A 13855-nucleotide genomic window follows, 5' to 3' on the forward strand; every position below is an offset into this window, starting at 1 on the left:
AACATAACCACATTTAGTCAGTAGCAGCAGCAAAACTGTAAGGCCAAACAACCTTGGGCTCTATGGATAAGAGACACTTCTATAATATTGAAACACGATAATTATTCTTATACTTATCTAGAGTGGGATTTAAGAAAACTCAAAAATGGACATTTTTACTTCTACCTAATCAAAACTTTAAATTAGAGAGTAAATAACACACTTTTAACAATAAGTCAATAAACACTGATATTATTGAACCTGTTACTGCAACCACCAAATTTGATACACATGTTCTGAGTATAAATTAAAACCCTACGACTTCTTTAAAAAAGTTGAAATATAAGATTTGAGAAATGGAACCGGCCATCAAAAGCCAACCCTAGTTGCAATGAGAACTTTAACATCTATATTTAAGATCTTGTTTTATTTACAGTGGTAACAGTAGATTGCTGACCTTTTTGACATCTGAGGGGCAGGTTGCTATATACAGTGGTGAGAATGGGAATAGTAAGGACACTAATAACCGATGACACAATATTCCAGGAAGAGCGCGAAGTCATTGTCGGCTGCAGGAGAATCAGATGCTCCGGCATGTGGAGTCATCATGGAGTTTGAGGTTAACAGTTTTGTTTCTTCAACTCAATAATCAACAATCTGTGTACGTCTTGATGAATGCAGCACTTAATTAAATTATGTTTTGGAACATTGAGTTCAGAGAAAACAGCGCCTTGTGTTTTTTCCAGCGGTGATAGGCAATCTGTTATTATGGTTTGGAAAGGAAGCCATGTCACTGCCTGTTGTGACAAAGCAATGTAGAAAAGTCTGAGCGTTCTGCTTCACTGCGCATTTAAATGAAAATGTTTCTTGAGTAAGCACATTTGTACTCTTTTGTGTTGTTGTGTGTATGTAAAGAGTTAAAGATAAATACAGAACAACTGAAGCAGAACATGAGACAGATGATAAAAGAGTAAAAGAGAGAAGCTGAGTGACAGTTTCATAAAGACACAAAGTCAAAACAAGGTAGCATAGACCTTATAAGGGTTTAAATGTGTGTGTTTGGCTTGTGTAACATTAACAATGTATTAGCTTTGGGGTCATATTTCCAAAATGCAGAGGAGCATATAATCTGCTTGGCATTCCCTTAGCACTACTCTCACCTTGAAGGAGCAGGACCCGACAAGCTGAAAGTTCATCAGAGGTCAAGCAGCACTAAAGGGAAAGGGTGAAGGAGAAATAAGACTGGTGACAATAAGAAGGGCGTCTGTAACAAATATGCAATGTTCTAAAATAGATTACCTACAGCTAAATATACACTTTTGTTGCTCCCATATTTACCTGACATTTTTGGACTCCTGTCACCAAATGACAAACGGAATTTAATTTTTCATTCCTGTCTACACGACTCAGTGGACCAGTAATGTATCAATGTGATTGATTGGCTGCATTTTATGCAAGTATATAGACCTTTATTGTCTTACACAGCAGGATTTCTTTTGAAACCTAAAGCCGGGGAGGGGTGATATGAGCCAAAGGTTAGAGTAAAAACATTTTGAGAAAGTCACTTGTGTTTTGCATAGACAAGTAAACCCTCGCCCGGGATCTAAAAACAGTTGAGTGTCTCTCGGTTGAAAGAGTTCAAAAAGATGTAACAACACAAACACGGGTGCGTTGTGTGTGTTTGTATGCACGTGTTAATGTGTCAGTTGGGATTTTCTGCCTGAAATTGTTGCAGTTTTCTGTTTCATGTATTGGTTTGAAAGCATGCTGCAATCCTTCCTGTGTGGTTTCTTGATTGATCGAGCTGGCCGAGTTGTTGCTCTTGATGATCTGTCAGTCTGCTGAACAAAATGTTGGCAGCAGAGGCAGGCTTGTTTTTTTGTTTTTTTCCTACTCATCCATCAGTTGTGTAATTATCTGCAGCGGTAGCTAACTTTAATTTGCTCTAATGCACAGCTTCGGTTCAACCATACAGAGAAAACGCAAGTTGCTACTGGATCTGTGTGGAGTACTGCAGAGTCCAATTACTGGTTTTTACTGACAGTCTCTTGCTTTCTCGCTTGCGAGGCTTGGCTTCAGTTAGATAAGAATCTGAGAGAAGAAGACCGCAAAACATGGGAGAGTAAAAGTAAGAAAATAAGTATGTAGACAGACAGGAAAAAAATAATCCTGCTTGCTCCTGATGTGTGATGTCAATCAAGGTTTGAAAAGAAAATGATGTTTATCCCTTCGCCACATGGCTCTACTTTATCGCCTCACATATTCTAAAGAAGAACGAAACTTTTTTTTTTTCCGAACCAGTTGGGAGCACAGGAAAAATAATTCTACCGGTACCTCACTCGTCTTCGTCCATCCTTCCTTTGAAGCCGTTGTTTTTGTTAATTTGTGCTGAAGCTGAAAACAGCTGGTGCTCCAGCTCTAGTAGGCCAATGTACATATTACATCCATCTTCAAAAGGGCCTTGATTTAACTGCCAAAAACATGTAATACAACCCATATGATGTGTTTTGATCTATATCCAAGATGTGGAGGGTCAACAAAACTGTCATTTCCATATGCATATTTTAGTCAGGCACACCACTACTATTGTACATACGTGGTTAAAAATAGCAAACAGTAAATTCAAATGACTACCAGCAGTGCTTTAACCATGTAACAGGTGAACAGAATGAGTAGTGTGAGTTGAACTCTGTAATGTAATGAAAATAGTCATGTTTGATGGGCAGCACAGTGTGTAACATCAGATGTATTTATGTTAAGATATGACATGTCCTGTGTATTGTATGTCCACTTGGTGTTGTGGGGACTGAGGTATACTGTAGGAAGGCACTATAAGGTTTCTATTCTTATGCACTGACCTTGAAGATTGAGAAAGTGTAAGTCAGGGGCCAGGATTAAGGGGACATGTCCCTTTGCCATGCAGGCTATGTAGGACAGGATCTGTTTGCACTTGAAGCTGTCAAAACTCAAGTATGAAAGCTGCCAACACAGATGGGACAAACAAATGAACTGAATATATGTTTGTGTCAGTCTCAGGCCATTGTGGCTGTAAATGAGTGTATGTACGTGTGTTAAGATCCCTCCAAACGTGGATTTGTAGGAAACAGATAATCAGGATATGTTGCTATATTGTTTTAGAAAGCCAATCATTGATCTGAAAACAATCAGTGAATACTCTTTGTTGTATACATGGCATGCATTTTCACTGATTATCTTTTGTTACATCTAGTAATCAGAATATGCAGTAAAGCTTTAACAGTTTCATCTTGGTAGAAACTTAAAAACCTTTGGTTTGGCTATATATAAATACTTTTACCGATCATTTGCAAATATATAGTATGCAATAAATATTATCTAAAAACTAGCGATGTCCCAGTCATGTATTTGCCATTTGATCTCCAAGTATCTGCTGAGACTAAGGGCCAAATTTTTATATATATCTTATTATACACGCAAACCGTCTTCCAGCCTACTGTTAGGATGTGTTTGACCTTGGCGCCCTCACAGTGTTGAGACAGTTCAGCTGCTATGACATGCACATACATGCATACACATACATATGCGCACACACGTCCATCTGTGAATGTACTCGTGCATGTTGACATGCGCAGGCACGCACACACACACACACACACACACACACACACACACATACAGTGTAACCCCCTCTCATACTTGCACACATACTCCATTTCACATTCCACATTAGCGCTGTCATGTTGCTCTGTTACAAAGCCCCTCACCCATCAAGAGTCCTTCAAAAGAACTGATGAATGGTCACGCCAACAGGTTGAAACCTCCATGGGTGGCCCTATCTGATCAACATGCTCCAACATGTGGCCCTTCGCCTCTCAAACCATAGGATGGAAAACGTTATGGATAGGCCAGACTGTCCTGGTACAGCCTTTCTATGTGCTTTTGTGTGAAAGGCCTTTTAAAATCTTCCCCTGTCCACATACGTCATGTTGATTTTCAAACATTCTGTAATGAGGCAATAACAGGCTGAATAAGTAGGGTAGGATAAATTGTACTGTTTTAAAGCAGAGAAGCATGTTGATAGATAATTACGGTTTGTTTAGGATGTGCATGTTGTGGTTGGTGTGTTGCTCTGACCTGACCAGCTGTGATCAGCGGTAGAGTCATGCTACATGTTCAATTTATTAAAATTATGAACAATTTCTTTCTTTCACTATCTTTTACTTTAAATATATACAAAACAATTTAAAAAAAAAATGTAGTGCAGAGCTTTCTCCCTCAATAATAAATAACAGTCTTTAGTCAAAATAGTATTTGAGACAAAAACACTGCAGATAGCACTAAACCTTTTGAATTGCTCAAATCAAGTTCTCTGTTTTGCTCTCGTTAGCTGAGTCACTGTGGCGCAAACAAAATCACACTGTGCAAATGAGGAAATTGGATAATGAGAAGGTGGCTGCTGACATCTTGTTGGTTATGTTTCTTGTAGTATTTGTGTGCTAATATAAGTAGTGTCTAATGCTGTTAGTTATTGAGCCCACTGCTATTCATTATGTATTAAAATGATCCATACGTCTGGCTCCTGTGTTAAAGACAAACTTCTGAATGTTTATTTCGCATAAAATGCCTGTGATCAATCCATTATAAAACCAGTAAATAGGACCTAAAAGTGTATTAGCATCTCTGTGTATTCACATACATTGATTTAATAATCCACCATCTCGCTTATTATACTGTGTCCTTCACAGTATAATGTGAAAGACATTTATTGTGAACTCCTCACTCATTTCCATAACTTTGGATTGATTTCATTTGACGTAGTTTCTGCATGTGATTTGATGCAACGGGACGTTACTGTATTTAAGGTGTCCGGGCTAGAATCCAAATGATACCCTGGCTTTTCCTCTTTTGTTGTGACTTCACTTGTGTGTCATGAGACATTAGCAACAGTGGCCATATCATCTCTCTAGCTTGCAGCAATACATGCGCACGGGCGGCACGGTGGTGCAGTGGTTAGCACTGTTGCCTCACAGCAAAAAGGTTCTGGGTTCGAATCCGGTCCTGGGCCTTTCTGTGAGGAGTTTGCATGTTCTCCCTGTGCTTGCGTGGGTTCTCTCCGGGTTCTCCGGCTTCCTCCCATCATCCAAAAACATGCACCTCAGGACTGTGCTGACAGGTCATCATTGTAAATGAGAATTGGTTCTCAATTGATATTACCTGGTTAAATAAAGGTCAAATAAAATGCACAGCTGGAATGCCACAAGGAGGATTATTTTTTTTCATTTTTTTTTTCTCTCTCTCTCTCTTTCTCAGATACTGAAAAGACTCTCTCCAGCATTGAAATCCAACTTTAGATTTCTGTATCACATAAATTAAAAAAAAAAAAACTGCAAATGCTGCAATTGGAAATAAAAAAATCACCAAAAAAACACAAACATAGTTTGTATGTAATCATATTACATGGTGGGCTTAACTTAATGTATAGTTTGACCTTGCATGTGGTATAATATAGAGTCTTGAGTCTTCTAAACTAAGCTTCTGTCTCTAACAGTCTTAAGTACATGCTGCATTCCCAGTCTTGGCGCCAATAAGCTCATGAGAGCAACACGAACTTAACCCTGCAACCCTTAACAACCCTTAACAACCCCCTAATCTATAGACCCCAGCTCAGCCTGAGGAATGAGATATACTGTTCCTGCTAATGTGTGTGCTTGTGTGTATATCTGTGTGTGCGTATGTGCTTGTACAGTCACACAGAAAAGTGTGTGTGCATATGCTTGTGTGTTTGGGCCAGTGCTCTCTTTCATAGCAGGGCTTGACTGCAGTCTTATGTTTCACTCTGCAGGAAACGCACACACAAACATGCTCACATGCATGCGCACACACACACACACACACACACACACACACACACACACACACACACACACACACACCCATCCATCTTCATAGGCAAGTCAGTCATCCATTGCAGCTTCAACTTTGGCCCACTTCCACTGGTATGTCTGTATTCATGTATGTATGTATGTATGAATGTCAGAGAGGGAGAGAGGCAGCAGACCAAGGAAGAGAAAGACGACCAGTTGGGGGGCCATTTGGATTTCCATAGCATGCCATGCAGTGAGTTCATCGAGTTCACGTGTGAACCCAGTTTGCCTGCAGAAAGGCAAGGTGGTCTGATCTGTTTCTTGTCTTGCTGCATGATGCAACGCTACACGCAGCTCGGGGCATGTTCTCTGTTGAGTGAAGAAAAGTTGAAAGCAGAAGGAGTCATCAGCATTTCTTAAAAATAAGGACATCTATACTGTTGAAACATGCCCATGGCACTTTTAAATTGATTCTTCGAAAACTGACTTCATAGAGAGGGAGACTAACTTGCAAAGGAGCGTTTAAATGGTCTGATCTCCCTGTGGAATAAAACAGATAACTTCCCACTCGTTAGTTTGGCAGTGATTCATTGTTTGGTTCTATCTCTCGTACTTTATTTTTCTTTCTCTCTCATTCCTCCTCTGTATTAATTTCCTGCATGCTTCTTTCTGGAAAATCCTCTCGAACTACTTGGATATCTTTTACTTAGTCTTTTAGTTTAGTTACAGTAATTATGAAAAGCACAAAATGCTAATAATTTCAGGAAACGTCCATGGACAAGGCAGTCACTGATTTGGCGTTGGGGAAAATCAACGAAACAGCATTTCGTTTAAATAATTGTCTATGTGCCCTGCTAGCCAAGTAAAACACGCGTATCAATGTTCTATCACAATACCACTGCATCATGTTAACTGTATGGCTGCCAGACGTTATAAGTCTTGTTGTAGAATAATTTAAAAGGAATGTTGGCACTGGATTTAAAGACTCGGATGCCTGCCAGAACTCCACTTGATTTAATTACTCTGTAGTAAACTCTACTCCAGTCTGACAAACAAAATTTACCAGCTAATTTATGGTTAAACCACACACATACACGCACGTGCACAAGGTGCTCACGCAAATTAACTTTCTCCTGTCTCCTGTTCTTTGACTTATTTTCTATCAGATGGGTCTTGGTTCAGAGAGCCAGCAGAGAAAAAGGAAAGCTCCAGCTCCTCCTCCCACTCCTACGTCCATCACCCAAGGCACTGACGACACTTCAACCTCTGATGCTCCCACTCCTGATAGCCAAGCTTCTGAAACACTGACCCGAACCTTCCGCACAAAGGTGGCACCGTCAACCACAGTCTCTGCTCCCACCGTGGTAATACAAACCATAAAACCAGCCCCCATCAAAACAGCAGTACATCCTCCACCTGTGTGCGATGCCACCCCAACCCCCAGTTCTCCAACCCCAAGCAGCGGCACCACTGACAGCCTGGCTGTGCAGGATTCCAGCTCTGATCTCAGCCACAGCCTTGACGACTCAGACGCTGACTTCGACCCGACTGGTTCCCACTGCAGCACCCTCACCAGCAGCTCAGTGAGCGGGTCGTTGCGGGTGCAGCCCGTCACCACAAGCACCACCAGCAGGAAGGAGGAATCTCCCAGAAGCGTGGCTGCCCAATCAAACCAAGAGGTGACTTCGGACAGCAGCTCCAGGTCGGAGACAGAATCACCCCTTAACCTGAAACTGGACGAAGTTGAGAACAACAGACACAGCGCAATGGGTAAATATCTATGAAATGGCACAACAACAGGCACACAACACAACATCGTACAGTCTTCATCAACAGACTTCAGTTTCTAGATTCAAACACTTAAAGTGAATGGTCTCAAATTTATCATTAATGTTCCTAAATTGATGCTTTCAATTGGCGTACTTCATTTTTGCAAATTGAAGACAGAAACAAACACACTGGTAGATTTTTATCTTCCTAAACAGCAGTTTACCAACACAATTAATAGCAAATGACATCTAAGGGTATTTATAATAAGACGGCCAAATATAGCACCTTAGTTTCTGAAAAGTTTGAATGTCTACCTGTTGTTTTCATTTCTCATTATGCTATATGTTCAGATTTATGCTAATATATTTTTCTTAATTATTCTGTGACTTAAAGTTTGATTTAAAAAAAAAAAAAAACGGGAATGTCACAATTCCAGTGGAAGTTGCTTGTAGAGGTTTTCTACATGTTAGAAACAGGCTGAATGACTAAATGTCTTGCCCTGGACAGCTGAACTGTCACATGGCAGCTACATCTGAAACTTAAACTGTGTGTGTGTGTGTGTGTGTGCGCACGTACACACACGTCATGGCTGAAGGACAGAAACTAGTGGGGCTGGTTTTCATCACGGCTCATGAGACAATACAGTCCTTGTCTGTCCCTCACGCTTATCAATCTCTCGCGTCTTCTATCTTTCTTCCTTTTTACCTCCCTCTCTTTATCTTTTTTTTTTTTTCATCCCCGTCTTTATTTCTCTCCCGCTATCATGCATGCAGCCACTCACACAAACCTTCAAAGCTGGCAGATACAAAGGCAGACAGATCCATCACCGATTTAAACAAGATCTACTTGAACTTTAGCTGGCCTCATATTGATCTTTATATAACCCAGATCTTCCTCCGTAGCGAAGTGAGATTGCAGCAGAGGGTTGCCGCGTCTGACAGGGGCACAGATGAGAGAGCCGTAGACCTCAAAAGGGATGAGAAAGGTGAGAGTACCAGAATATAGCTGAGGGAGCGGAGCATGGGAAGGTTTCGACACAGGGGTGACAGGGTAGCGAGGTAGAAACGGGGGGACTACAGGGGTTTAAGGAGAGAGGGGTGATGGGCAGGCAGATGAAAGCAGGAGAAAGGATGAAGTATGAGGAGGTTAGTGCATTAGACAGGATAGAACAGGAAGCACGAAGATCATTAATAAATTTATAGACCTAGCTACTTCTCTTTGTCTCTAGCCTGACACTCTGCTGACAGTGCACCATCTTCTCCTCCTACTTTGCTTTGCCTCTGTCCCTATTTTCAACCTTTATTCCTAATTTTAATGTGTTGGAAAATATTCACCGAGTTAAGAAGTGTGTATTCCCTGAGATAGTTACATTCAAAATGCCTCATTTCCTTTTATAGTTCCTTTTTTTTTTTATCCTGCGCACAACCTCAACATAAACTTTTAACTCGCAGTGACTGTAAACAATTCTCTTGTGCAGCCTGACAACTGCACTGTTTTTATATATGTGCAATATTTGGCAGTGAATAGCTTGTATACACGTTAGGACTAGACAGCTGCACCCTGCATGGACGGTATAGGGTGGTTCCCTCATGCTTGTAAAGGCAGAGACAGAAATGCAAGTTAGTTTCTCGGTTATATAGTTTTGCTGTAGTCCTTAATTTATGCACGTTTAATTTATCTTTACATTTAGGCAAAATCGATCATGTGAAACTAAACTTAAACAGTGTGTGTTTTGCTTCGGGAAGCTTTTTGATGAAGCGTTGGCTCTTCAAAGTCCATTGTACTGTGGAGGCTTAAATTGTCTGTGTCTATGCTTTAGCAAGCATCGGTGTGTTTTGTGTATGTGTTCTGTACATTTTGAGCAAGCTGAAGATTTGCACACACAGAACAAAACGATTCAGATTGAAGTCTTGATAAAAGAAAACAAGTTTGAATTAAATCCATTGCAGGGCTGTAAAGACAGGTGGAAAATTGTGAAAGAGTACAAAAGTGCAAACATTTCAGTCGATTCTGGACTTTCCTCAATGTAAAATGAAGCTTCATTTTATCTTTTATATTTTTCCTTAACTGCCACACCTGAGAAGAAAACAAACAAACAAAGGACAGTTTTTGAAGATGCAGCTCAACTCCTGCCAACCTCTGTAGATTTGGTGCATAGATACGTTTGAATGAAAACAGGACAACAATAAATTCTATGGATTTGTAAAGTAGTTAAGCTCAAAACAGAGATTTCAGGGTTGAATATAAATTAGGTTCCTTTAAATGTAGTCGACACAAACTCCACGGGTTGGTATTCATAGAGTGATATGATACTACTGTTTTTGAGGCAGCATCTTGATATTATTTAGTGGTAGTAGAAATATTAGTCAGCAAGACATCAGTGCTTTGTGTGTGCTCTTGTATGTCTTCTTTTTGAGAAACAAGTGTGGACACAACAACAGTGTGTGTTCCTTCCAATTGTCAAGAACAGAGTCAACAGACAAAGCAGCACATTCACAGCACCTGCTGACGAAGATACAGCACGCTGATGAATCACAGACGCTAAAAGGAAACTTACCTTGCTGTATTTCAACAGTGCTGTTTCCCAGTAATTGTGCTTTTCTCCCTATTATACAGTAATGCAGACTGTTTTTTCCCCCATTTCCTTTTGCATCACTTTTCTCTCATGTTTTATGCATCACTGTCTGCACGTTATACATTTGTAATCAACCACTCATTACTTCCTTCTATTACTTTCACCAAGTCAATTGGTGTCCACTTTTGGTAAGAAAAATTGATGAAATGTCTGGATGTGCGAGTTCTGTTGGAAGATTAAAAAAAAAAAGCTCGTGGGAGTTTAATAATCATATGTAACATTTTGAAAACATAATTCTTCTATGTCTGATTCTGGACTCAATAATGGATATAACCTGTAGCTAAATCGCCTCTAACTACAGCAGTTCATGAAAACGTTTACATTTGCCTTTTCTGGGAATGCTGGCTTTTACTTTCAAAGTAGTAAACTGCTGGTTACAGCTGATAAAAACTGCAGTCTTAACTTATTTGTCAATATAACATATGACAATACCTAAAAATGTAAAATGTTTAAAAAGTATTTATAAATGAGTAAATGCAAGGTTTGGACAGAAATACTGAGCCTCACTTGAAGCCGCACACTAAGGCTCGAAGATATAAAGGCAGCTCTACTGCTGGCACACATGATTGCTATTCAAGTTTTTACAGGATTCAACATTTTTTGTAAACTCCACATCCACTTTTCAAGGATCTGGGAACTTGTTGCAGTCACTTTTCTCAAAACTTCAACTGTTGCTCTTCAAGCCTTTGTTGCCAAGGTTGGGCCTTCCATGAAATTGTGAAATCGAGAGCTTGAACAGTTTGTTTTCCTATCCTGTTACGCTGCCAAGTAAAGAGTGCACAGTGGAGGTGGGAGCGACAAAAGAAGTGCGAGTATTTAGAAGTAAAGTGGCGAGAACAGACAGCAGATCCACATCTGTTGTGGTGCAATGCTAATCTACTGCCAATCAAGTGTTTTTTTTCAACAACAGCAAATGAAATACTTGTAGCAATTTGCTCAGTATTGATTTAGTAATGCTTAAAACAAAAACACATTTATATGGTGACAACAATGTTTGTGTTTAAATAAATTTAACTGAAACACAAACATTTATTTTGGTGAAAACAGGAATCCTAAAAATGAGTCTACCTTTATTTATAATTATATCTTACCTGCAGGTATGAAAAGTTACTCCTTGATTTCATTGCAGCCCTGAAGGCAGCTCGGCAGATATGTTAATAAATCAGCAGCCTCACTGGAGAAATGCTGTGCCAGAGTGCTGTGTTATTACACATGGCTATCCACCCCTTTGCCTTTAGTAAATGCAAATTTAACCATTGTTCAACAAAATATTCTCACGCTTGACAAACATCAGACTGGTTTGTTATAACTTGAATTCTGTCCGTTTTGTAGGATATGTCATGCTACCGCTGTTCATTAATCCAAGATAACTCATTAAGATGAGGTATCTTGCTTTCCAAGACAAAATTAGTGTTTTTTTGTTCTGGTATTGAAATGTATTATAAATCAAACAATGCTGCTTGGCATTTTAAGATATGATTGGGCAGTTTAAAACATGAGATACAGTAGAATTATAACACAGATTCACGACTTCTATACCAACCTCTTCTTTTCTATCCAAGTAACTGATGACAAAACACACCGTCTACCTTCGGCTGTTTATTCAGCGGTGGTGTGTGTGTTCACTTTGTGCCGGCCTGAACCTTCCCTACAACAATATTCACCAAGCCCTTTGATATCTGCACTTCATCCAGCCACTCTACACTGTGCACTCCTGAACTTACATGAACCAGAATACCTGATGAGCTTGATGACGCCCACAGAAGTCCATGTTCCCATGATCAACAGCTATGCACCTGTCGTGGCACTTGCCCGATTAAAACAGGACCTACACAGTGATACACTTAGTGTCTCATCTGACAAAAAATTAGACAGAAACTCAAACTTGATCACCAGAAATGGCAAGGGTAAAGAAGCCAGTCTTTAAAAACATTTCTGGGACAGGTTGCATAAAAACAAAAACTCTTCTTTTCTGTTTGATCCAAAGTTTATCTAAACAATGTTGTTACATTCCCCCGTTTCACACAAATGATCATCAGTGCCTTCCCTACCTGCATGCTGTTTTTCCTCCAGGAAGCACTGATCGACCAGTCCCACCCAAACCTCGTCGTTCCTCGGCCCGGGAGCCATCACATCATGTCCTACCCCCTCCCTTGTCTTCCCCTCCCATTGATCCCACTGACAGCAACCCCCCACAGAATCCCATGGAGGTGGAGGAAGCAGCTCCCCAGTGTAGGTTCCAGATGGACTGCCTCTCCTTTTCCTTAATTCTTCATTTTTTTTTCTTTTCTTTCCTAGAAGCCACTCTCCTGGTTTTCCAACTCTTATTTAATTTGTCCCAATCAGAATTTGGATCTGACTTTATTGCCAAACCTGTATGCATGCGTTTCCATGTGAATACTGAACTCTTTCCTCACATGCTTCCTATCTCTCCATCAGCGACCTGGGCAGCGGAGTTGTTAAGTGATAGCAGGTCCATATGAGGTCAAGGTGCTTCATATCTATAAAAGCCACTCTCTAAGCCCTGCTATTTCTCCTGGGTCCAAAAGGTCAGGGCCAGGGCCAACACCAATCAACCGGAGTGCCTTTTATGTTGCATTTAAACAGTACATGGAGTATATTAGTTGTATAATGGGAGGAATTGTTGAGTGATGATGAACTGTATGTAAGCCTCTTTCTGTTTTGGTCTCTACATAACCATGCTAGATAGTCAATGGACCGTTCTTGCCAAAAAGCAGTGTCAAATAATCTATTCATCTCAAATCTGTTCTTTTTTTTTTACTCCCCACCCCGCACCCTTCTTCATAGTGTACTGCTGTGGGCCTGTGCGTCTGCGTTCCAAACACTCCTGAAGTCTCGCTCTCTCTGGCTTGATGCTTCCTTCATCCCAGCAATCCTTTCTCATCAGCTCCCCTGTGCTTCTTCGTGGCTCCTCTTATTTCTGTTCTACTTTCCTTTGATAATCTCCATCCTCCTCTCGTTCCTTTGAGAAAATGTTTTTCCACTGTTTATTCTGTACTCTTGTATTTGGTGTTACAGTTTCATTTCTATGATAATCCTTTCTATTATTTGCTTTTACTTGCGGTCACAGAAGCCAGTGTCAGTGCATTTGTCCTTGTGACACAAGTGAAAGCAGGTCTGGCCATCCAATGTCACTTATAGAAATGCTTTTTCGATTATTTTTTTATTTCTTTTTCTTATTTTCTTTTTTTTTTTACAAATGTACATACATACTTTGCATGGTTTTGCATTTCCAATTGATCCACTGTTTGTGATTGATTAAGCATGAGATCAGAGCTGAGTTAAAAGGGGACACAGAACGTGGTCAGAAGACTATGAGGCAAGGTCATGCAATATCGATCAGTCAATATTTTGGTGATGTAATAGCTGCAGATCGATGGCTGGAAAGTGTATGTTTCTCCGTCTGTTCCCAGTGTTGTGGTTTGGTTTAGAAACCTGAAACCTGAATGCATGCTGACTTTGGTAATAGAGTAAAGGGTGATCTGTCAATGACATGTTACATTTAGGTGGTAATGGCTCATGTGTTTTTATAAAGACAAGTGTATGAAATACAAGACTTCGTCCCAAAGAAAGCTTTTAACATAGAAAAAGATGGACATTGTACGCT

The 13855-nt window shown here is 40.2% G+C and overlaps 1 protein-coding gene across 3 annotated transcripts in view; it reads left to right on the plus strand.

Annotated features, from left to right (window-relative positions):
- Positions 1-13855, plus strand: part of cobl (cordon-bleu WH2 repeat protein) — a 52540-nt gene that overhangs the window by 28483 nt on the left and 10202 nt on the right. For 2 of the 3 annotated variants that reach the window (XM_069143221.1, XM_069143222.1), the window contains 2 exons: positions 6989-7592; positions 12301-12459. In XM_069143221.1, the coding sequence (XP_068999322.1) occupies positions 6989-7592; positions 12301-12459 (763 nt within the window). The remainder of the gene's footprint in view (positions 1-6988; positions 7593-12300; positions 12460-13855) is intronic. The other variant, XM_069143223.1, reaches the window with a different exon arrangement.

This window comes from Embiotoca jacksoni, unplaced genomic scaffold (assembly GCF_022577435.1).
Source record: "Embiotoca jacksoni isolate LCO1_2020_lvr unplaced genomic scaffold, fEmbJac1.0.p SCAF_11, whole genome shotgun sequence".
Classification (NCBI taxonomy): domain Eukaryota; kingdom Metazoa; phylum Chordata; class Actinopteri; family Embiotocidae; genus Embiotoca; species Embiotoca jacksoni.